Here is a 26,374-nt window from a genome sequence, read left to right as displayed (position 1 = left end):
TTTTATTGCCCAATCTAATGCATGCTGAAAAAAAAAAAAAAAATCCATAGGCCTAATCGACACACGCTCAAATTTGCACACTTTTGATTGCCCCTTTAAGTCTATCTGTAGTTGCTACATACACACACACAAATATATACATACATGCACACATATACACACACATTGATTCTTGAAGAATATAACTTAGAAATGCCTCATGAGCTTAGTTCAACTGTCACACTCCATGAGAACCCAGAATATAAGCTTGTTTTACTCCAATGTGTGTAAATATTGTAATGTAAACAAACACTGTATAGCCTCATAACATGGTTTAAAAAATGTATATCAAGGATGGTCAGTCCTTGCATCCATAGCTGTCTATTTATCGGAGTGGTTACATTTCTCCAGGCCCATCCTTCAGCTTTTTACCAGAGGCAGGGTAACTGTTTTATTGTTTCATCTGTTGATTTGCCCTTTGATATCTTGATAATATGCAGCTGTTTAAAGTGTCACCAACAAATAGGCAAACAGGCCTTAAGCAAATGCAGCATATGACATTCACTTTTCAAATGTCAATAGCACTTTTCAGTAGTGCTCAAACATGCCATTCCATGAGCGCAGCATTTATTTTTCCAACTCGAATCAATGAGCCCAATTAGTCCTCCATGACAACAAAATCATAAACAGAGTAGGGCTGGCTAATAAGTCCTTAGTTTTGAGGTTATGCTCAGGTAAAACAATTAGGCTAATCTATACTTCCCTATTTCCAAGTCCTATTCTTGACTGGAATTCTGATAGATTTTGCCTTTTAATGTGAAGATATAATTTAATTGTATTATTATATGTAGTATAAAGCAATGGGTTAGAAGAAGCCTACATAACCAACCCTTAAAGAAAATTTTTACATCCATATATGGCCAACTATGTAAACTTTAACATTGATTGATGCTTCAATAGATGTTGTTCAATTGGTAACAAACATTGTCTTCTTCTAATGCCTCTTAAGGGGAAAGTAATCTAAAAGTAACCGAATGTAATCAGATTACATTACTGAGTTTGGTAACCCAAAAGTTATATTACTGATTACGATTTGGGACAGGTAACTAGTAACTAACGGATTACATTTAGAAAATAACCTACCCAACCCTGGGCATACCATAATGATGTTTTATGTTTCCAATGTCTGATTACAAGGTCTGAGAAATAATAGAGCAAATGTTGTGGTCACTGAAATTTATTTGAACTCTACTTTAGCAACAACAGGTAAAGGACAACCATTTTTATTTTTTAATTTTCACTAACTAACACAGAATAACATTGAGCATAGTAAAGTCAGTGAACAAATGAAAAGTTAAAAAAGAGCAACAATTCCAAGGTTATGTTCATAAGTATCTATATCCACATCTTCTTTTCTGGAGGGTGCTGTAAAGAGTGACAGATATTACATGGTGTAATTGTCAAAGAAAGCCATGTTCAGATATCTTTTGGTCCATGCTGCACTACCTTACCAAATTCTGTTTTCTTCTTAAACGTGAGTTCTTGTTCCTGTATTAAAATACCTTTCAATCACTTAAAGAGAAAAGAACACATTTCTTAAGAGTCTGAAGGTGGATATACCAAAAACAATAGTAATCAATATGCATGTTACAGTACATTACCTTTTAAGAAGTAAAGAAAGGTTTTGCTGAACGAAGAAGTACAATTCTCAAGTCAAAAGGCTTGAAGAAGCTTCTAAAGTTCTGAAGATTCATCACTTAATATGAAAGTCAAGTCTTTTAGTGGAAGTTTCACTCCATTGAAATTCGAGCTGCCTGCTAGGGCCGTCAAGTTAACAGGGCTTAGTTTCCGAATCAGCAGTATTTGTGTGGGTTACTACTTGTTCCTGTCTAATCCCATCAACTACCTAAAAACACAAATTCCCAACGGCCTGCTGTCTAGTGGAGTCTGTTACTCAAGATTAAAATCAAAGAGGTCTAAGCCCAGCACTTCTGTTGGGAGATCCAGGGTCTCTGTTGAGATACCCAGAGAATCTGATGGGTTATCCAGTTGTACGGGGGCATCCTCAGGAGTCTCTTCCTTGGGCTGCGGGTCAGACCCACTCTCAGTCTCCATTGACTCCGGAGTGTTGGTTTCAATGGTGTTACTGTTGTCAAGAGCTGGGAGCTCGGGTTGGGTTTGCTCTGTTTGTGGGGCCGTAGCCTCCAAGGCTTCGCTGTTATTTGAGTCATTCAGGGCAGCTTTGGACTCTACGACAGCTTTAGTGGCCTGCGGGTCAAACCCACTCTCAGTCTCCATTGACTCCTGAGTGTCGGTTTCAACGTCGTTACGGTTGTCAAGAGCTGGGAGCTCGGGTTGGGTTTGCTCTGTTTGTGGGGCCGTAGCCTCCAAGGCTTCGCTGTCATTTGAGTCATTCGGTGCAGCTTTGGACTCTACCACTGCTTTAGTGGCCTGCGGGTCAAACCCACTCTCCATCTTTATTGATTCCTGAGTGTCGGTTTCAACTGTGTTACTGTTGTCAAGAGCTGGGAATTCCGGTTGGGTTTGCTCTGTTTTTGGGGCCGTAGCCTCCAAGGCTTCGCTGTTCTTTGAGTAATTCGGTGCAGCTTTGGACTCTACGACTGCTTTAGTGGCCTGCGGGTCAAACTCACTTTCAGTCTCTGACTCCTGAGTTTCAGTTTCAATGGGGTTACTGTTGTCAAAAGCTGGGAGCTCGGGTTGGGTTTGCTCCATTTGTGAGGCCGTAGTCGCCAAGGCTTCGCTGTTCTTTGAGTCATTTGTTTCACCTTTGGACTCTATGACTGCTTTAGTGGCTGTGCTGGTGATGGATGTAGTACTGGCTGTGGTAATGCTGCTATAGAATATGTCAAATAAATCTTGGGCTTTTGCGGCAGCTAGATTAGACTTTGGTTTTTCTGATTTGTTCATCACCTCACTTGGGGGTCTCTGCATGAAAGGAGGGGGTGTGACCATCACAGGGACATTCTGCTCACTCTCAGGGACTCCTGGTGCAGATACATCAAACTTCATGGTCATCATGGTCAGGGGAGGCAGGGGAGTCTTGAACTCGGGCATCACTGCTGAAGGAGTGGATGTGGAGGCTTGACTAAAAGACTCTGCTGTGGAAGCTTTCTTTTCGTCTGGTGTAGAAGTGGGACCTGGCTTCCCATTGCCATCTGCTGACTTTTTTAAATCCACTTCCTCACCACAGAAAGCCTTGGAAATTATGTCTGCTGCCAGTACTGGGTCATTTTTAGGCTGGTTCTGTATGACAGGCAGAGGGGTCACTCCACTGTCACCGGGTGGTCTGATAGAGAGGAAGGTGTTGAGAGGGGCCGGTTTAGCATATACCCAGGGCCCAAGTCCAGAGGGCTTTCTCAGGACCGTGGAAGGAGCAGGGAGGTTTGGGCGTATTTTCCCAGAGTTGAAGGGTACCCATGCGCTAGTTGGGGAGATGACCGTCTTCCCTGACAGTTTGATAGCAATGCTCTTGGCTGCGGCCAAAGACTTTGAAAATGCATCTGGGTCGTCATCCTCTTCAACCTCCTCCTCATCTTCCTTCAGGAACTCAACAGCCACTCTCTCAGCCTCCTTCGCAAGCTCATTTTCTAGATTTTTTTTCCAGCTGAACTTACCAAAGGCAGATGGAGTCTTTGGCTCCACTTTGGCAGTTTCCTCACTTTTCTTGCGCAGCTTTGCTCTCAATGCTGGATTAGGACCACAGAACACTTTGGGAGGGTCACTGGGTTTCTCAGGCTCAGACTGCTTTCTAGATCCTGACTTCTCCTCCCTTTGACACCCACCCTTCTCTTTCCTTGATTGTCTTTCCTCCTTTTCATTCTTAGGTTTCCCTTCCTCCCTCTCTGATCTATACCTCTCCTCCTCTTTCTTGCTACATTTGGGATTGGGCTCTTTCCACTTCCCATATCTGGACCGGTCTTCCTCTTCCTCCTGCTCATTATCCCTCCAACTAAACTTGGGTCTCTCCTCTACCCTGCTAAACCTAGGCCTGTCTTCATCCTCTCTACGGTTTTTGAGCCGCTCTTCCTCTTCCCTGTGATTTTTGAACCACTCCTCCTCTTCCCTGCGATTGTTGAACCGCTCCTCCTCATTGCCATGCTTGTATCTCTCGTCCTCCTCCTTCTTACTGTACTTGGGCCTCTCTCCTCCCTCCTTACCATATTTGTACCGCTCCTCCTCCTCTCTCTTGCGGTACAAATACCTCTCTTCTTCCTCATTTTTGCTGTACTTGACCCTCTCCACCTCATCCTCCCTTTTGTGTTTGGACTTCTCCTCCTCCTTTTCCTTGTCCTTTTTGCTGCGTTTAGGTTTCCCTTCCTCCTTCTCTTTGCTCTTTTTGGACTCTTCCTCTTCGTGTTTACGTTTAAGCTCAGAGTGCTTTTTGTCACTAACTTCCAACGTGAGTCCAGCCTGACGATCCAGGTTCCTTCTCTGTTCGTAGAGCGGATACTCATACATTCGTTTCTGGCAGAAGGACCAAAGAAATATTCAAGTCATTAGAGTGAAATGTAAACAAAGTGTCCCAAAATTTGACTTCAAGGGAACAGTCCACCCAAATTACAAAAACATGTTTGTTTCCTTACCTTGTAAGCAGTTTATGGACAAAGAGAGTGCAATATACGATTTGAGTTTGTTTACCTAGCCATTGATACCAAACACTAACATTAGCATTTTCTAACCAAAAACTATTGTGAGCCAATGTACCCAATATTAGCATGTTTTAAATGTCATGTCCAAATTCTCTTATAACTTCAAACCAAGCCATTGAACAACACAATCTGGAGACTTTGGGATGACTTGGACATGATATTTAAACATGCTAATATAGTTTTTGGGGGTGGGGGGGTTAGAAAATGCTTAAGTTAGCGGTTTGTGACAGTTGCTAGGTGAACAAACAAAACTTGGTTTGCAGATTTGAGGAAATATATAATTTATGGCTGTGTTCGAATACCTATTGTAACATACTGTATACTATATACTTAATGAGTATATACTACATGTTCATTTTAGTATACTGTAAACTAACAGTACCCTTACTAACGCTTCACCTGTCTACCAGAAGTTGATGCTGCTATGCAACATCTTGCTAGCTTGTTAGCATAACTAACAAATTACTAGCTAAACTTCTTACGACTTCATTAACAATGTCCATTGCGAACGCTCAATGACTATACCACTTAGCTAAGAATGACGTAAATAATCAAGTCAATAAACGTGGGTAGTTCGTTATAGTTAATGTACTGTATTAGTAGCCAATGTAATGTATTAGTAGCCAACTAACGTTAGTTAGCCAACATACTGGTACATACAAGTAACTGCTGTAATGATATGCAGTTTGTAAGGCTAACGTCATATTTCAGATACCATTTGATCATAGTAAAGCAGAGAATAAAAGACTACTGTGCGCACAAATAAATAAATTCAGTAGTAGTGTTCAATAGAGGTCGACCGATTAAATCGGGCCGATTTCAAGTTTTCATATCAATCGGTAATCGGCAATCAGCATTTTTGGACGCCGATTATGGCCGATTACATTGCAATCCACGAGGAGAATGTGTGGCAGGCTGACCACCTGTTACACGAGCACAGCAAGGAGCCAAGCTAAGTTGCTAGCTAGTATTAAACTTATCTTATAAAAAACTATCAATCTTCACATAATCACCAGTCAACTACAGGTGGTTGATGATATTACTAGTTTATCTAGCTTGTCCTGCGTCGCATATAATCAATTTGGTGTTTTAATTTATCATCAAATCACAGCCTACTTCAACTTCGCCAAACGGGTGATGATTTAACAAAAGCGCATTCGCGAAAAAAGCACAATCGTTGCACCAATGTACCTAACCATAAACATCAATGCCTTTCTTAAAATCAATACACAGAAGTATATATTTTTTAAACCTGCATATTTAGTCAAAAGAAATGAATGTTAGCAGGCAATATTAACTAGGGAAATTGTGTCACTTTTCTTGCGTTCAGTGCAAGCAGAGTCAGGGTATATGCAGCAGTTTGGGCCGCTTGGCTCGTTGCAAACTGTGTGAAGACCATTTCTTCCTAACAAAGACCGTAATTAATTTGCCAGAATCGTACATAATTATGACATATCATTGAAGGTTGTGCAATGTAACAGCAATATTTAGACTTAGGGTTGCCACCCGTTCGATAAAATACGGAACGGTTCCGTATTTCACTGAAAGAATAAATGTTATATTTTCAAAATGATAGTTTCCGGATTTGACCATATTAATGACCCGAGGCTCGTATTTCTGTGTGTTTATTATATTATAATTACGTCTATGATTTGATATAGCACTCTGACTGAGCGGTGGTAGGCAGCAGCAGGCTCGTAAGCATTCATTCAAACAGCACTTTCCTGCGTTTGCCAGCAGCTCTTCGCAATGCTTGAAGCACAGCGCTGTTTATGACTTCAAGCCTATCAACTCCCGAGATGAGGCTGGCAATAGTGCCTATAAGAACTTCCAATAGTCAAAGGTATATGAAATACAAATGGTATAGAAAGAAATAGTTATATAATTCCTATAATCACTCCAACCTGAAACTTCTTAACTGGGAATATTGAAGACTCATGTTAAAAGGAACCACCAGCTTTCATATGTTCTCATGTTCTGAGCAAGGAACTTAAACGTTAGCTTTTTTACATGGCACATATTGCACTTTTACTTTCTTCTCCAACACTGTGTTTTTGCATTATTTAAACCAAATTGAACATGTTTCATTATTTACTTTGGACTAAAGTGATTTTATGTATTATATTAAATAAAATAAAAAAAGTGTTCATTCAGTATTGTTGTAATTGTCATTATTACAAATACACACACACACAATTTTTTTTTTTTTTTTTTAAATCACAAATTTTTTTTAGAGAAACCGGCCGATTAATCGGTACCGGCTTTTTTTGGTCCTCCAATAATCGGTATTGCCGTTGAAAAATCATAAAATCGGTCGACCTCTACTGTTCAAGACATAACTTGAGGACATTGCATGACAAAAGCATTTCCCAAACAAAGCCTTAGGTCACTTTTGATCAGGATCCTGGAGCGTTTGGTACCTTGATCTGCGCTATAAAGCATGTTTGAAACGCAAACGAACCTTGGCTGAAATTAATCCTGGACCTGAGTAGCAGGTCCAAGGTTCAGGACCAGAGTACCAGGTAATGTGACGCAGCAGCACAAGTTGCGTGGAACTTTTTACCCATTGTAAACAAGCTAGCGTGCTAACATCATGTTAAAGTCTTGCAAATCGCACCCTGAAACAGTTATTTTCCAGAATTCTACAAAGCATTTTGTAGAATTCTCCCAAACGCTCCAGGAGTCCAAACCAGAGTACCGAATTTCAGATGAAATGTACATCATGGTGAAATAATGCCTTACTCCCAACTAGAAATGGCCTACCTTGTATTTCTCATTGTGAGTTTGACTCGTGGCATGATCTTCAGCGCAAATTGCATCCCCGCAAAACTCCTCGCACAGCTGGCAATAATATCCCCTTACTGGCACCAAAAACTCAGATCCTATGAGAGAAAAAGAGACGTTTTTAAAAACACCTAATGGCCACAGGGAACAATCACAGATTTTTACCTTTCCTATGCTCTCCATGGAAGAAAACCTATTGTAAAAGTAGATTATTACATTTAGATCTGTTCCGTAAGCATACATATACACATAACATCAACATTTGTATATACAGTGGATATCATAAGTATTCAACCCCCATGGAATTTTTCAAAATAAATCACATTACAAAGTGGGAATGAAACAGATTTAATTGTGATTTTTTTGGTAATTGATCTAGACAAAATACTCCTTAACGTCAAAGTGGAAAGAAAATTCTACAAATATTTACAAATTAATAAAAAATAACAAAGTAATTGCATAAATATTCACCCCCTTTGTTTAGGTAAGCCTATATTAGTTCATGAGTGAAAGTTGCCTTACAAATCACATAAGTTGCATGGACCGTGTGTGAAAAATGGATTGACATGATTTTTGAATGACTAACCCTTCCCTCTCCCCCATACATACAACATCTAAGTTCCCTCAGTCAAGAATTTAATTTCAAGCACAGATTTAACTAAAGACCAGGGAGCTTTTCGAAAGCCTCATAAAGGGCAGTGATTGGTAGATGGGTAATAATAACAAATCAGACATTGAATATCTCTTTAATAATTATACTGTGGATGATGTACTAAAACCACCCAGACACAACAAAGATAGTCATCATCCTGAATTGGGCTGCAGGACAGGAAGGAAACTGCTCAGGGATGTCACCAAGAAACCATTGGTGATTTTAAAACAGCTACAGAGAGTTCAATGGCTGTGATGGGAGATAACGGAGGACGGATCAACAATATTGTAGTGACTCCACAATAATGACCTAAATGACAGAGTGAAAAGAACAATATAAATATACAGAATAAAATTATTCCAAAAACATGCATCATGTATGCAACAAGGCACTAAAGTTATAGTGCAAGAAAACACAGCAAAGGAATACACTTTTTGGCCTAAATGCAAAACGTTATGTTTTGGCTAAATCCAACACGTCACTGAGTAACTGCCTGGTTATTTTCAAGCATGGTGGTGGCTGCATCATGGTATGGGTATGCTTGACATCAGCAAAGACTGGGGAGTTTTTCCAGATAAAAATAAATGGGATGGTGCTAAGCACAGGCAGAATCCTAGAGGAAAACCTGCTTCAGGCTGCTGTACACCAGACACGGAGAGGAATCACCTTTCAGCTGGACAATAACCTACAACAAAAGGCCAAATCTACACTGGAGTCGCTTACTAAGAGGACAGTGAATGTTCCTGAGAGGCCAAGTTAGTTGACTTAAATATGCTTTAGAATGTATGGCAAGACTTAAATTGCGGTACAGCCATGATCCCCAACACCTTGACAGAGCTTGAAGAATCAAAAAGAATGGAGGACCAAGGCACTCTTCATATAAAGAATTAAAATGCCTTTATTAGTATGGCATGTTCAATAGAAACAAGGTTTAAAAAAATCCAACGCTTTCAATAGAATGCTTGAAGAATTTTGAAATAATAAAATGGGCAAATAATGCACAATCCAGGTATGCAAAGCTTTTAATAAAGACGTACCCAAGAAGACTCACAGCTGTAATCACTGCTAAAGGTGTTTCTAACATGTATTGACTCAAGGCGAATACTTATCTAATCAAGGTATATTAGAGTTGAACTTTTCATAAATGTAAAATATATAATTATTTTGATATTGTTCACAAAATGTTTTTTACAAAGCCATTTCAATTCCACTGTGTAGTACAAAATGTGAAGAAATCCAAGGAGGTGAATACTTATGATGCCCACTGTAGACAGTGGTAATTGACTAAAGGATGCCCAAAATATGATCCCCTTTACATTGCAAATAGAAATCAATGCTTATTTCTTATGCATATTTTGAATTCAGTGTCTGCACACTGTAGCAGTAAAAGATTGCTAACAACATTTAACAGTACATAATAAATATTTAGAAAAAGGGAAAAACATAAAATATTTCAGTTTGTACCTTTAGCAGGTTTAGTCATTTTCTCTGCTGAAGAGTGAATCTTATTCTTCTCATTGTTGGAGGAACTTGAAGCCCAAGGTCGATTGTAAGGATCCTGAGTCTGCAAAGTGGCAAAAAAAAAGCATAAACAATCTGCTGTAAAAATACAAGGGACTGAACAGTTCAAATGAAAAGGTAAAAGGAAATCAGACCAGTGATGGGGTCAAAAAAACGGGAACAGGAGACAGCACTCAAACAAAAGCTCTTCAATTCACTGAGTACGATCGAATATCCAAGAAGGGTACAGCTGCAGCCGATCAGTCCCTCAGCTCTGTGCTCAAGAGATCCTTGCCGAGAACAGCCAACAGGCTTTCAGCATCATATTCAGGAGTCTGCTGCATTCCTTTAAAAGCTAGCTAACTAACTAGCTAGCTAGCTGACTTCATAGGTAACAAGGCCTGTAAAGCGATGAGTCCATCTGAGTGTTTATCAGAAAGCAATTTAAATATAAAGTTAAAATGTAAACTCGACTAGCTATCTATCTATCATACCATCACCAAACCAGTCACACAATGCTAGCTAATAATGTATTATAAAGCAGTAGTTCTGGCCATGCAATCTTATTGTTTATCTTGCAGTTACCAGCATGGCTGGAGCGCAAGTACAGCACGGCTTCCTAACCACTTGCAAAATATATTAATAAGACTACATTCAGCAACACTGTAGCTAGCTTACAGCGTTTGTTTACTGAGTGGCTTAGCAAGCATAGTTTGGTTGTTCTCTGTAGTCTGTATGATATGTGACTGGTTCCACAGCAGAACTCCTGAGCACGGAACTGCTGAAGCCGGAGTCTTATTGGGACATTCAACAAATAGTACACAAACCTTTCGGTGAGATTTGCTGTGCAAGTGCGTGAAAAAATCAAACATGGAACCACAGGTGACATTGCAGCTTTTGCACCAGTGGTTCCCAGCGTCATAGTATTCAAACAGGTCTGCTGGAGTCTCAGGACGCTGGGTACTGGCGGGGGCTTTCTTCTTCGGTTTTTCAGGAGAGGCTCTTGAGGACGACGATGCTGCCTAATGAAGAACAGAAGTTACACAAGTCAGCAAAAGAGCTAAATAAGCCTAGAGGAAGCAGACAAAAAAATACATTGAGTGTTAAAAATTAAAACAGATGTTCGATAAAGAGAATTTTACGATGATCCCCAAACACTGAAGTTTTCAAAATCTCTTACCTTGGCAACATAGGCGATCTGTGTTCCAGCCTTGAGGGAGTTACTCGTGAGTTATCAGAGAATCCTGTTTAAGGCTAATATAGGACTCATATCGTCGTATCCTTGTACGCTAATCTCCACCAATTAATGGTCAAAAATCACATTAAGCACTGATTTGTGAGCAGAGCAAAGCAGTCGAGCGAAATGGACTCAATGAGTGCTGTTCACAGACCATGAGTGAAGAGTGGAAAAACATCAAGTATGATATTTCAAGAGACTTACTGCTGTCAACCAAACAGCTAAAATTCAGAGTCGAGTTTCCAATAGAGGTCATAAAGATTGCGGCACCCCATGCCTTGTTTACCAAGTTTGCCGTATTGTACGTTGCGCTCCGTTACTCTTCTTTGTATCGTCATAAGCCCAGTATACATGATCCAAGTTAAACGCCAAGACGCAGGCAATTTGAAAAATCTGAAAAAGTATATTGTGCTGATTTATTGGAGCACTGAACCATGTTGCGCGCCGTAGTTTAAAAACTCCATGGAGTTAGTGGTAAAACCATGACTTTGAATTCCTACAAGTGTATGCACCCTCGCCATTAAAATACATTTGACTTATAAGATACCACTCTGCTCTACTGTAAAGATAAAAATTTTACATTTTGGTGTATTCTTGTCTTCAAACGATACAGGTTTTCAATATTTAATAACTTAAATTATTTATATTGAATACATTATGATGACGTTTTTTTGAACGAGAAATTAGAGATGAGTTACCACCCTATTAACATTCTCTTTTTAAAACACAAATTTGAAAGAATTAGAGCCAATGAAAAGGATTAAAAACAGGCCACATAATTAGGATTCCTCTCTGTATGCAAAGTATTCATCCCAACTAATCTCTGATCTTCTTGCTACATGTTGATTGTGAAAAATGCTTTCAAATAAATGACAGTTAAATTACAAACAACTGGGGAAAAAGATGGCCTTCTTTCAATTTATGAATGTAAAATACCCTAAATCCAAGCTTCTAACGCAAACATCTTACTGAGTTTGGCATCTCCAGAAACACTTTCAGAGAAAAAGTTTGATATGGTTGTGGTCTTTCATAAACAACAAATACAGTGAGCTCCAAAAAAATATTGTTAAATGTAGGACGAGCTTAAGCTTAATCACAACTGTTGGCCATATGAAAGTGAACAGGTTCCACCTAGGTTGCAGGTATCAAACACATTCATTTGTAAATATGCATGTATTTGCAGACCAGTTATGAGATCAGTTGGGTCAGACATTGGCATACAAAGAGGGAACTTTTAAATTGAGGAGTGACCAACTGCCTCTTGGGCAACACCAACATATGACAGAGCACACGGTTTGCCCAGGTTAGACTTGAGTAGTTGCATCAACATTGATTAACCCCATATCTGATGTATAAGCAGAAGGCTAAATGCCAGGTATTCAAAGTAAATACAGCTTACTGGTATTTAATGGATCAGACAAGGGCAAGTAGACATTTAAATCCAAACCGGCCCTTTTGAATAGTTTTTCAAAAAGTCATTTAGACTGATATTCTAAAATAAAGCAAAGGCTGCATGTCAATTTCAGCAAAATAATGATGTTTCTGCAGCAATTAATCTTTTAAGGTTATACCAGTACTTCAGCTCTCTGGCTTGTGCCTGGAGCAGCTTACGGAATTCTACCTTAGCAGAGGCATGGGCCACAGGTGATTTCTCTCTGATGTGAGCACGCTCCTTTTTCTTCTCTTTCTCTGGATGTGGTGGGTGGGTTGGCTGCTCAAGGTCCGCGGAACCCCTACCCTCTCGCCGGGGCTTGTCATTTGGTTGTAGACCCAGAATGAGAGCCACCTTGTCAAGCTCGGATCGTTTCTTCTCTGCTACCTCGTGCTCTTTGCGGAGCTCAGCAATCTGAGTCATGACCTCTTCCTGCAGCCGACTGATCTCAGACAGTAACGGGTCCTTATGGCCATCCTTTTCACGCCGCTTTTTGCGCAGAAGCTCCCCTACCAAGACAATACATTTTTTATCCAACTGTACAAAAACCTAATGAACATTTATGAATTAAAATACAAAGAAACATAGGAAAAGAATGAGATGATTGAAGTACCTTGCTGTTTCCGCAATCTCTCTAGTTCCTTCATGAGATAATCTTTCTTTTTCATGCGGACCTCTCTGTCTCGTCTCAGTTTTTCCCGTTCTTCAAGAACCTACAGAATGGAGAATCATTAGAGAACAAGTGTATGGAAAGAGAACAAAACCAGCCAAAACAGTGTCAAATGGCATTTGAATTGAAGTGGATAGCTGAATACTCCACCTTTTGTTTTTGGCTTTCATTATTTCGCTCCTCTAAAACCCTCCTGTCCTTGCCATTATCTTGAGGGGCCATATTGGATGATGCTATACAGGAAGAATGTACAAAATTAGACAGGAGTTATGTGCTGCAGTTTCATTGATCCCAAAATATATACTGTACCAGTCAAAGGTTTGGACATACCTACTCATTCCAGGGATTTTCTTTACTTTTACTGTTTTCTACAATGTAGAATAATAGTGAAGACAAAACTATGAAATAACACATATGGAATCATGTAGTAACCAAGAAAGTGTTAAACAAATCCAAATATATTTTATATTTGAGATTCTTCAAAGTAGACACCCATGCCTTGATGACAGCTTTGCACAATCTTGGCAATCTCTACACCAGCTTCCTGAGGTAGTCACCTGGAATCCATTTCAATTAACAGGTGTGCCTTGTTAAAAGTTAATTTGTGGAATTTATTTCCTTCTTAATGCATTTGAGCCAATCAGTTGTATTGTGACATGGTAGGGGCGTTATACAGAAGATAGCCCTATTTGGTAAAAAAAAAACAAGTACATATTATGGCAAAAACAGCTCAAATAAGCAAAGTGAAACGACAGGCCATCCTTACTTTAAGACATGAAGGTCAGTCAATCTGGAAAATTTCAAGAACTTTGAAAGTTTCTTCAAGTGCAGTCGCAAAAATCATCAAGAGCTATGGTGAAACTGGCTCTCATGAGGACCGCCAGAGCAAAGGAAGACCCAGAGTTACCTCTGCTGCAGAGGATAAGTTCATTAGAGTTACCAGCCTCAGAAATTGCAGCCCAAATAAATGCTTCAGAGTTCAAGTAACAGACACATCTCAACATCAACTGTTCACAGGAGACTGGGTAAATCAGGCCTTCACGGTCAAATTGCTGCAAAGAAACCACTACTAAAAGGACAACAATAAGAAGAAGAGACTTGCTTGGGACAAGAAACACGAGCAATGGACATTAAACCGGTGGAAATCTGTCCTTTGGTCTGATGAGTCCAAATCTGCGATTTTTGGTTCCAACCGCCGTGTCTTTGTGAGATGCAGAGAAGGTAAACGGATAACCGCTCTCCGCAAGTGTGGTTCCCACCGTGAAGCATGGAGGTGGTGGTGTGATGGTGTGGGGATGTTTTCTGGTGACACTGTCAGTGGTTTATTTGAATTCAAGGCACACTTAACCAGCATGGCTACCACAGTATTCTGCAGCAATACGCCATCCCATCTGGGTTGCATTTAGTGGGAGTATCATTTCTTTTTCAACTGGACAATGACCCAAAACACACCTCCAGGCTGTGTGAGGGCTATTTGACCAAGGAGAGTGATGGAGTGCTGCATCATATGACCTGGCCTCCACAATCACCTGACCTCAACCCAATTGAGATGGTTTGGGATGAGTTGGACCGTAGAGTGAAGGAAAAGCAGCCAACAAGTGCTCAGCATATGTGGGAACTCCTTCAAGACTGTTGGATAAGCATTCCTCATGAAAGTGGTTGAGAGAAAGCATTACACACTCTTGGCAATCATTAAGTGGCGCAGCGGTCTAAGGCACTGCATCTCAGTGCTAGAGGCTTCACTATAGACACCTTGGTTCGAATCCAGGCTGTATCACAACCAGCCATGATTGGAAGTCCCATAGGGTGGCGCACAATTGGCCCAGCGTCGTCCGAGTTTGGCCGGTGTAGGCCGTCATTGTAAATAAGAAGAATTTGAAGAATTTTTCTGAACTGACTTGCTGAACTGATTTGAAGAATTGTTCTGAACTGACTTGCCTAGTTAAATAAAGGTTAAAGTCAAAGGGTGGCTACTCCTTCAAGACTGTTGGAAAAGAATTCCAGGTGAAGCTGGTTGAGAGAATGCCAAGAGCGCAAAGCTGTCATCAAGGCAAAGGGTGGCTACTTTGAAGAATCTAAAAATATATTTTGATTTGTTTAACACTTTCTTGGTTACTACATGATTCCATATGTGTTAAGTCATAGTTTCGATGTAAAAATTAAGAAAAACCCTGGAATGAGTAGGTATGTCCAAACCTTTGACTGGTACAGTATATATTGATGGGGAATGAACAAGTCATTAAACATCCACTTATTTAATGCCATCAGTTTATTCTCACCCTTTCTATCACCCCCCTGGTGCAACTCTGGCTGGATAACTTTAAGGTATGGTCTGTCAAAAGGCGGAGTGTTCGGAAAATCTTCAATGGGAGATTGAGGTGGCATGCCCATAGATGGAGGTGGGTACATGGGCCACTGTTGGGGCATGTAAGGCCAGTTCCCATACTGCCCATAGCCAGGAGGTGGATAGTTGGGTGGTACCAGACCATGCGCCTGGGCTTGGGCGTAGGCAGGCATGGAGAGAGATGGGTGGGTGGGTGGCACTGGAGTAGTTTCAGGGGCTTGTGAAGCCTTCTGCCCCCAGCTACTGTCCTCAGTCCTCACCTCTCTGCCGCCTCGAGTCTTCCCATGGATGCTGTGCCTGTCAGATGGGGGTGACTTCTTCCGGTTCCTGCTGTTATCACGGCTGCTACTACGGCTCGGGCTGTGGCTGTCGCTACGACTGCTAGAGCTGCTCCCACTGCAGCTCCTACCCCTGCTCCTGTCTGAGCTTCCTGAAGAGTCACGCCGATCCCGCCTCTTGCCAGGTCGACGGGAGGGGGTTTTCGGAGGGGGCCTCTTTCCATGCAGACGCTCCTGAGTCCTGGCAGCCATCTTGCTGATCTCTGTCACCCCCAGGTCCAGCCCGATGGTTTTGAGGAGGTCCTGGATCTTCTCGTACTCCTCCACGTCTTGCTTCTCCTTCCCTTCCAGTGGCCCTGTTCCTGGTGGGTAGTCATTAGGCTCTTCAACCTTGATATTATGGTCAGGGATGGCAGAGGACCTGCTTTGATGCCGATACCTCATGTCCATCTGTTGCTGATGAGAGCTTCTCGGATCTACAATACCAGGATGGCCCTCTAGGCGCGGTGAGGTGCCATAGCGTGCCGGCTCACTCATAATATCACCATAGAGCTCTGACAGACTGTGCTGACGGGGAGCTTCTGCTGGTGCCCTGCCCCGCTCTACATCATCTTCATCTCCATAAAGGAACTTCTCCTCATCGTCAATGTCTGGTACCCTCTTCCTTTTCTCCTCCTGCGGTGCAGGTGCACCTCCCAACAGGTCAAGGATCCCTGCAATCCCACTGTGGTCCAGCCTACCCTGGGCCATGTGTGGGTCATCCCTCAGTTCCCCCAGCATGGTGGCCAACATGATAGGGTCCATGCCTTTCATAGCTGAGAGAAGACGCTCGGCCTCAGCCTCACCAGTAGGGTCAACTCTTGGAGAATCACTGTTCTGCAAAACAAAAACAAAAGAATAATCTATGATGACAAAATGTATCATGAATAATAATTTGGATGAAGAAAAAATAAAGCCTTGTGGGATGACAGGGTTAGAGTGAGTATAGAGATGGGTAACACAATACACAGCTATATGTAACATAATTTAACATGGTAATAAAATGACATGCCCACTACCTGCACATATGACGGGGAGTCAGTCTCAGAGTCCACGCGCCTCTTCAGGATGGACTTTGTGGGAATATTCAGCATGTCTTCCATCTCTTTGCGGCGACGGGCCAACTCCAGCTCCTTGAACCCACTCGTCTTCTTTAAGTTATTATCACCTCCCCTGCTGCTCCTGCTACTGCTGGTGCTGCTAGTACTGACACTGCGGCTCCTGCGTGAACCAGCAGTCTTTGCTCTGCTCATACTGCGGGCCCGTCCATAGCTCTGGCCATGACTCCCACTCCTGCTTCGGGACCTGCTTGGCGGACGGCTCTTGCTCCTTCCACGACTTTTGCTCCGTCTCCCCATTTCAGGGCTTTTGCTTCGGGCCCGGCTTTTGCTTCGTCCCCCCATTTCAGGACTGCGGCTTCGGGCCCGGCTTTTGCTCCGTCCCTTCATTTCAGGGCTGCGACTTCTGACACGGCTTTTGCTCCGTCCCCCCATTTCAGGGCTGCGGCTTCGAGCGCGGCTTTTGCTCCGTCCCCCCATTGCAGGGCTGCGACTTCGGACACAGCTTTTACTCCGTCTCCCCATTGCAGGGCTGCGACTTCGAGGACGGCTCTTACTCCGCCCCCCGATTCCCGGGCTGCGGCTACGAGGACGGCTCTTACTCCGTCCCCCGAATCCCGGGCTGCGGCTACGAGGACGGCTCTTGCTCCGTCCCCCGAATCCCGGGCTGCGGCTACGAGGACGGCTCTTGCTCCGTCCCCCGAATCCCGGGCTGCGGCTACGAGGACGGCTTCTCCCCCTGCTGGGACTCTGCCTCCTGGGGCCACGGTCATCAGGGCCGTCATAACTGGACCTCTTTGGCAGGTAAGGAGGGTAGTCTCTTGAGGGTAGCCCTACCCCAGGAGGTCCAGTCAACTCATTGCCCACAGTGATTACCAGACTGTGGTCAGTGGGGATGCCACCACGGGGAGATGGCGATCTCTAATGACAGAATTAGATATGTAATCAGTTTCATAACACTGGGATCTTGAAATGATAAGACAGCATTTTGTGCAATTGATGCATTGCTCCAGTAAAAAAGGCAATATGAGCCAGTGCAAGGGACGGGACTAACTTCCAGTTCCAATGTAAATAAATAAATAAAATTGCACCTGCACATGTAGCTAATGTTAGCTAGCTAGCTAACAATTTAACCAGTATCAGATTAGAGGAGATAATGAATGTCAAGTCTCCTCTCTAGCCCAGCTAGATACCATTAATTTTCCCATTAGACAGCTCTGCAAACATTGTCAAAATACGTTTGTTAATCACGAAATATGGAGTTTGTGAGCAACCGATACGTACTTCCAAAAAAAACAGTTAAACATTTACAAGCAAGCAAAAAAAAAAAACAGATTATTTCCAGACAATGTATTGTTTTTTATCAATGTATTGTTTTTTATCACGTGCCAAATCCACCTCTTCGGCACCAATAAAATCACTCATTACTGCCACGCACAGGTTGGTACAGTATCCTGAAAGGTTATTCATTTCATTACCTACAACCAGGGCCTCCGGAAAACATGTGGCGAGGCAGCATTTGCCACAGCACTTTTCAATCAGGTGGCTGTGCCACACCACTTTGGGTTTATACTGAACCAAAATATAAACGCAACATGTAAAGTGTTGGTCCCATGTTTCATGAGCTGAAATAAAAGATCCCAGAAATGTTCCATATGCACATAAAGCTAATTTCTCAAATGTTGTGCCCAAATGTGTTTATCCCCGTTAGCAAGCATTTCTCCTTTGCTATGATATTCCATACACCTTACAGGTATGGCATAGCAAAAAGCTGATTAAACGGCACAATCATTTCACATTGTGCTGGGAACATTAAAAGGACAATAAAATGTGCAGTTGTAACATTACTGTCAATAACATACTTTTATTTTGAAGGCAAACTGCAAATTCCACCATTGTGCCTAATACTTATTGTGGCTAGCTTCACGACACATAACACGGAGTGGTCGAGCCTCACTAGCCAGATGAAGCTAGCTTGCTGCTTATAACATTAGCTTTGGGCAACAGGGTTAAGGTGCTGACTAGCTATTTATTTTCATGAACTGAAGCTCAATTTCAGTAGGCGAACAACAAGTGGCAAGCTAGCTAATACCTACTCACAAGGATTCCTAAATCATTGCTAAGAATAATGAAAATTACTGTAGGTTCTACTGGTCATTTTTTTCTGGCTGCTTGCATTGGTGCTAGCTAGGTACCAAGCTATAGATAGCTACCCCAGAATGTGCGGTCGAACAAATGATGCTTTATTACCAACGCGGTATTGTAAACACATTGTTCGTGGCCGGTGTTTGCTTGTTTGCACAGCTTTGACAGTGCTACTGTATCTTTTTTTTGACACGCAAAGACCCAAACGGTGTTCCATAGTATGCATGTCGTGAAGCTAATAGCAGTGACGCTATTACTGTAAGTCCGGTAGGGAAACATCTGAAAAATAGCGCACTTGGTTGTGTGTACCGGTGCTCGACCAGTCGGCGAAAGCCAACATCACCCACGACAGAGAACGGTTGATTGTCAAGGGCAATGAATTCCATTATGTTGGCTTTAATAGATTTCACCTTTGAGTTGTCTCGCTGAGATTTTGTTACGGTTTGAAATGACTGCTCGACTTGTTGACTGTCGATCCACACAGCAGACATTGTGGGCTAGTTTAGGAATGCTGTGTTGTGCGTATAGCGCAAAATGTAACGTGGCGCAGACCACGTGTAACCACACCAGCAAGACCTCCACATCCAGCTTCTTAATCTGCGGGATCGTCAGAGACCAGCCACCCGGACAGTTGATGAAACTGTTGAGTATTTCTGTCTGTAATGAAGTCCTTTGAAATGCTTAAAGAGTTGCAGTCTGTCTTGGAATGGGTGGCCAGTAATAAACTGGTCCTGAACATCTCTAAAACTAAGAGCTTTGTATTTGGTACAAATCATTCCCTAAGTTCTAGACCTCAGCTGAATCTGGTAATGAATGGTGTGGCTGAACAACTTGAGACTAAATTACTTTACCTTAGATTGTCATTGTCAAAACATGTAGATTCAAAGGTTGTAAAGATGGGGAGAGTTCTGTCCGTAATAAACAGATGCTCTGCTTTTTGGACACCACACTCCAAAAAGCAAGTCCTGCAGACTCTAGTTTTGTCTTATTGTGATTATTGTTCAGTCGTGTGGTCAACTAGGAAAGGCCTAGTTAAGCTGCAGCTGGCCAAGAACAGAGCGGTACGTCTTGCTCTTCATTGTGATCAGAGGGCTAATATAAATATTATGCGTGCCAGTCTCTCTTGGCTAAGAGTTGAGGAGAGCCTAAATGTGCAACTTCTTTTTATAAGAACCATTAATGTGATAAAAATCCCAAATGGTTTGCATAGTCTACTTACACACAGCTCTGACACACACTTACCCCATTTTGGGGAACTTTCAGAGGTGGAAACTTTCTGTGGGAATTAACAGGAATATATGCAAATTAATATTAATACCATTTAAAGGTGGATGCTTTTGGCATTGGATATATATACCATATCATATGGAGACAGAAACATAAACCATATCATTTACAATTGTGTCTACTTATGATTAAATCCTTCTAATACAAATTTTTAAAAAACAACTTAGTTACGAATTGATCTTTAATTAAATGAGTTGACTCTTCACATGGGATGATTTTACTGAACAACAAAAGGGAATATTGAATGATCCATCGCATCTCCCAAAAACATTTTCAATATACAACTGTAAAATGATAGTCTAGAAACTAAAGCTTTGGTTGTCTTCCTCTCAAGCTTCCATGTCTTCTCCTTGGACCTCCTCTTTAACACCAGACTCTGAGGACTCATCTTCACTGTCACTTTCCAACCCTGTTGAGGATGGCTCGTTGTCAGGCTCAAAAAGCCTCAAATTTGCAAGGATGGCCTCCAATTTTTCAACCCTTGTATTGGTCAGCCTGTTGCGTGCTTTGGTATGCGTGTTCCCAAACAAGAACCAGTTGCACTCTGAGGTGGCTGATGTTGGTGGGATTTGGAGGATGATGGAGGCAGCAGGGGAAAGAGCCTCAGATCCACTTCCAACAGGTGGCTGATAAAATATGTTGGCACGACTGCTAAATTGCATCCATCCCAAAGCCCTTGCTTGGAAGTGTACTTCGCCAGACTGCCAAGACTAGTTAACAAAAAATAATGTCATATAAAATATATTCACCCCACCCAGTATTGTAATCAAAACTTACCAGAAAGCATGTAGTCCTTGGCTCAGACAGTCTAGTAGTGTGGGCTCAATAGCATCTCATTAGTGAGCAAGATTTTGAGAATCAGCTGTACATGTGATGGAAGAGTGCACTGCACATGTGATGGATTAATGCACTGTGCATGTAGAGAGTTGCAATTCCATCGAATTGGGGATAGTGAGTGCATGGTGACAGTATTGGCGGTTTGGTTATACTGGTAAATCTATGGATAGCATAACTGCATCTGCCAAACAGGTATGCCTACCTCTTTTATTTCATAGGAAGAAATAGGCTACAACAAAGCCCTCATGTTGTTAGTGAAGTCAAATTAAAATAAAAACAATTGTTGAAATGAATTACTTTTAGCACCACTTGCTGTCCACCTCTGATTATGCTGCAGCCGCTCCAAAGCTGACATCCACCTGCATGCCTTTTTGGTTGACTTTCCCCTGCACTCTCCCTCCCTATTAATAAGTTAAGACACTTTTTATTATTATCTCATGACATTGTAATACATTTAGTCTCCAGTCTATTGGATACAGAAAAACCACATAGGCTACTACTCTTTCTACCGTAGGCTACATAACTGATGTTTAAATGAACGTGATGCAGCGTTGGTGGAGCGTAGGTTACCCACGCATGTTCATCCACAAGCAACATATTTCCAACCTCCAAACAGTGGTGAATGGAAAGAGACATCTGTTACACAAAACACCAAAAATGTAATGACATTTGGCGATGGTCATTAGTCCAGAATGAATGCCTCCACTGCTGTCTGTGCGCGTCTCGTGTCCATCATTCATCTCTGCCTTGGCAAACTTTCTGTGTTCTTGTCGAACCACATTGCATTTTGGAGCGTAGGCTGTCCACCCGTTTCCATTTGCACATTTTTCCTGCCTCTGACACTTACAGTAATTAGAAATAATGGGGTAATAGCCTACAGTTTTCTTGACATTTGTTTTTATTTATTTAACCAGGTAAATTGACTGAACACATTCTCATTTACAGCAGCGACCTGGGGAATACTTACAGGGGAGAGAAGGGGGGATGAATGACAAATTGTTTATATTATTGTGATAGGCTAAGGCGTACCCTCACTATTGATTTTGCCTGGACACTGTACCAGAAGCACCTTACTTTCACCCCTGTATTTAAATAGATTAAGTAGACAATGTTTTTATAGTAATCATTCTGAAGAGATTTGGTCCAAAACAATACTTTTTTGGGGTGCTTGTAAATTGACATTTTTTGGAAGTACATACCAGGCATAATGGCAGTAAATTATTTAAGTTGCTCAGCGAAACTCCATATTTGGGGAGAAACAAACGTTTGTTGACTTGCAGAACTGTCTAATGGAGAAATGAATGGTTGTTAACTGGGCTAGAGGAGACTTGTCATATTCATCGTCTTCTCCCCTGCACAGGAGTATAATCCTTATGTCGATTCAGTTGCAAAACGTTTCGTTTGTTGCTTGATTTATTTCAAACAGAAACCGTTTATTCCAAACGGAAAAATGTTATAATGAAAATGAGACAAATTAAAAGGTAGACCCCACACAGTTCCGTTTGGTTCTTAAACGATAAACGGTTTCATCTTGCAATACGTAATGAATACACACCAGATAACGTTACTGATTCAGCAAACAATAAACAGTGATCAAATGGTTATGCTAACTAGCCTAGTAACGCAAAAAAATCTATAGCTACGTTTACCAATGTAATTAACTAGTGGTAGGCTGGTCAGGTAGCAGTAACCTGCAAATAATGATTGTACTTACTTCTCTTTGGGGAGGGCCGCTGCCCCAATATTCACCACCTGGTCCTCTGCGACTTCCTGAACCAGCTGAAGTATACCTCCTGCGCGGTGGAGAACGTCTGTACGAGTCTGGAGGTGGCCCGTCATGGTAACCCTCAAACGGTGGTCTGGGCCTGCCTCGTTCTTCTCTAAACGGAGGCCGAGGATACGGCCGGCCAGGGGTAAGACCACGGGACGGTGGGCCACGGCCCTCATACGGCGGCGGATACCCTCCTCGAGGTGGAGGCCGTCCACGATACATATTTTACTGTTCAATTTGACTTTCCCTATCAATTACAGCCACTTACTACCGAATAGATGTTATACACATTGCCGTTTCATATTACTTACTGTATGTCTGCAGCTAGTGATAATAACATTCTAACTACCATGTAGCTATTTCAGTTTGTTTGACGAACACAGCGCTCACTGTTACGATTTCCGGTCTGATTAAACCGAGAAACCTTGTCTTCTTCATTCATATATTAGCGGTCCGCCAACAAACGTGAACGGTGCATGCCGCCACCTATTGTGATGGAGTGTGTGGTCGATCACGGTTATATTAACAAAATACAACAAAAACCTAAATAGTCCGATTCCTACCCAATCCCATACTACTAAGAAAATAAAAGAGCCATGCCAATTCCGACCATAGTCCGTAAAATAACAGACCGTCCTCCCCATCCCCGAAATATATATATATACACAGTTGAAGTCGAAAGTTTACATACCCCTTACCCAAATACATTTAAACTCAGTTTTTCACAATTCCTGATATTTTATCGTAGTAAAAATTCATTGTCTTAGGTCAGTTAGGATCACCACTGTATTTTAAGAATGTGAAATGCCAGAATAATAGTAGATAGAATGATTTATTTGCGCTTTTATTTCTTTCATCACATTCTCAGTAAGTCAGAAGTTCACATACACTCAATTAGTATTTGGTAGCATTGCCTTTAAATTGTTTAACTTGGGTCAAACGTTTTGAGTAGCCTTCCACAAGCTTCCAACAATAAGTTGGGTGAATTTTGTCCCATTCCTCCTGACAGAGCTGGTGTAACTGAGTCAGGTTTAAAGGCCTCCTTGCTCGCACACGCTTTTTCAGTTCTGCCCACACATTTTCCATAGGATTGAGGTCAGGGCTTTGTGATGGCCACTCCAATACCTTGACTTTGTTGTCCTTAAGCCATTTTGCCACAACTTTGGAAGTATGCTTGGGGTCATTGTCCATTTGGAAGACCTATTTGCGACCAGCTTTAACTTCCTGACTGATGTCTTGAGATGTTGCTTCAATATATCCACATAATTTTCCTCCCTCATGATGCCATCTACTTTGTGAAGTGCACCAGTCATTCCTGCAGCAAAGCACCCCCACAACATGATGCTGCCACCCCCATGCTTCACAGTTGGGATGGTGTTCTTTGGCTTGCAAGCCTCCCCCTTTTTCCTCCAAACATAAAGATGGCATTATGGCCAAACATTTCTATTTCTGTTTCATCAGACTAGAGGACATTTCTCCAAAAACTACAATATTTGTCCCCATGTGCAGTTGTTGCAAACCGTAGCCCGGCTTTTTTTCTGGCGGTTTTGGAGCAGTGGCTTCTTCCTTGCTTAGCAGCCTTTCAGGATATGTCAATATTGGACTCATTTTACTGTGGAAAAAGATACTTTTGTACCCGTTTCTTCCAGCATCTTCACAAGGTCCTTTGCTGTTGTTCTGGGATTGATTTACACTTTTCGCACCAAAGTAGGTTCATCTCTAGGAGACAGAACGGGTCTCCTTCCTGAGCGGTATGACGGCTGCGTGGTCCCATGGTGTTTATACTTGCGTATTATTGTTTGTACAGATGAACGTTGTACCTTCAGGCATTTGGAAATTGCTCCCAAGGATGGACCAGACTAGTGGAAGTCTACCATTTTTTTCCTGAGGTCTTGGCTGATTTCTTTTGAATTTCCCATGATGGCAAGCAAAGAGGCACTGAGTCTGAAGGTAGGCCTTGAAATACATCTACAGGTACACCTCCAATTGACTCAAATTACGTCAATTAGCCTATCAGAGCTAATGACATCATTTTCTGGAATTTTCCAAGCTGTTTAAAGGCACAGTCAACTTAGTATATGTAAACTTCTGACCCACTGGAATTGTGATACAGTGAATTATAAGTGAAATACTCTGTCTGTTAACAATTGTTGGAAAAATGACTTGTGTCATGCACAAAGTAGATGTCCTAACCGAGTTGCCAAAGCTATAGTTTGTTAACAAGAAATTTGTGGAGTGGTTGAAAAGGGAGTTTTAATGAGTCCAACCGAAGTGTATGTAAACTGTATATATATAAATACACACACAGTACCAGTCAAATATTTACACACCTACTCATTCTTTATTTTTACTATTTTCTATATTGTAGAATAATAGTGAAGACAAAACTATGAAATAACACATATGGAATCATGTAGTAACCAAGTGTTAAACACTTCAAAGTAGCAACCCTTTGACTTTAACCTTTATTTAACGTGGCAAGTCAGTTCAGAACAAATTCTTATTTACAATAACGGCCTACACCGGCCAAACCCGGACGACGCTGGGCCAATTGTGCGCCACCCTATGGGACTCCCAATCATGGCCGGTTGTGATACAGCCTGGATTCGAACCAGGGTGTCTGTAGTGAAGCCTCTAGCACTGAGATGCAGTGCCTTAGACCGCTGCGCCACTTGACGATTGCCAAGAGTGTGTAATGTTTTCTCTCAACTACTTTCACGAGGAATGCTTTTCCAACAGTCTTGAAGGAGTTCCCACATATACTGAGTACTTGTTGGCTGCTTTTCCTTCACTCTGCGGTCCAACTCATCCCAAACCATCTCAATTGGGTTGAGGTCAGGTGATTGTGGAGGCCAGGTCATATGATGTAGCACTCCATCACTCTCCTTCTTGGAGGTGTGTTGGGTCATTGTCCTGTTGAAAAACAAATGATAGTCCAATTAAGCGCAAACCAGATGGGATGGCGTATCACTGCAGAATGCTGTGGTAGCCATGCTGGTTGTGTGCCTTGAATTCGAAATAAATCACAGTGTCACCAGCAAAGCACCCCCACACCATCACATCTCCTCCATGCTTTACGGTGGGAACCACACATGCGGAGATCATCCGTTCCCCTACTCTGTGCCTCACAAAGACATGGTGGTTGGAAGCAAAAATCTCAAATTTAGACTCATCAGACCAAAGGACAGATTTCCACCGGTCTAATGTCCATTACTCGTGTTTCTTGGCCCAATCAAGTCTCTTCTAATTATTGGTGTCCTTTAGTAGTGGTTTCTTTGCAGCAATTCGACCATGAAGGCCTGATTCACGCAGTCTCCTCTGAACAGTTGATATTGAGATGTGTCTGTTACTGCATTTATTTGGGCTGCAATTTCTGAGGCTGGTTACTCTAATGAATTTATCCTCTGCAGCAGAGGTAACTCTGGGTATACCTTTCCTGTGGCGGTCCTCATGAGAGCCAGTTTCATCATAGCGCTTGATGGTTTTTGCGACTGCACTTGAAGAAACTTTCAAAGCTTGAAATTTTCCAGATTGACTGACCTTTTACCAAATAGGGATATCTTCTGTATACCACCCCTACCTTGTCACAACACAACTGATTGGCTCAAACGCATTAAGGAAAGAAACTCCACAAATTAACAAGGCACACCTGTTAATTGAAATGGATTCCAGGTGACTACCTCATGAAGCT

General features: G+C 41.9%; 1 protein-coding gene across 6 annotated transcripts; it reads right to left on the bottom strand.

The window, feature by feature from the left end:
• Window positions 1-1,200: 1,200 nt before the first annotated feature.
• Window positions 1,201-23,103, bottom strand: znf318 (zinc finger protein 318). Of its 6 annotated transcripts, none has more exons than XR_003878249.1 (12): window positions 22,627-23,103; window positions 16,605-17,564; window positions 15,204-16,422; window positions 13,075-13,157; window positions 12,868-12,967; window positions 12,444-12,763; window positions 10,413-10,607; window positions 9,550-9,649; window positions 7,413-7,531; window positions 1,641-4,464; window positions 1,491-1,551; window positions 1,201-1,404 (listed from the first exon to the last, which is right to left on the bottom strand). XR_003878249.1 is itself a non-coding variant. In XM_029753026.1 (10 exons), exons 1-10 carry the CDS (start codon window positions 22,903-22,905, stop codon window positions 1,930-1,932), a joined length of 5,910 nt encoding a protein of 1,969 aa, XP_029608886.1. In that variant the 5' UTR covers window positions 22,906-23,103; the 3' UTR covers window positions 1,201-1,929. The 6 variants fall into 6 exon arrangements, 1 of the variants encoding a protein (XP_029608886.1); XR_003878250.1 differs by having other exon boundaries at window positions 1,491-1,527; XR_003878248.1 differs by having other exon boundaries at window positions 1,491-4,464.
• Between the last annotated feature and the right edge of the window lie 3,271 nt (window positions 23,104-26,374).

This window comes from Salmo trutta, chromosome 5 (genome assembly GCF_901001165.1).
Source record: "Salmo trutta chromosome 5, fSalTru1.1, whole genome shotgun sequence".
Taxonomy (NCBI): domain Eukaryota; kingdom Metazoa; phylum Chordata; class Actinopteri; order Salmoniformes; family Salmonidae; genus Salmo; species Salmo trutta.
Note: the sequence above shows the minus strand (reverse complement) of the source record. Positions and strands in the feature narration are given on the sequence as shown.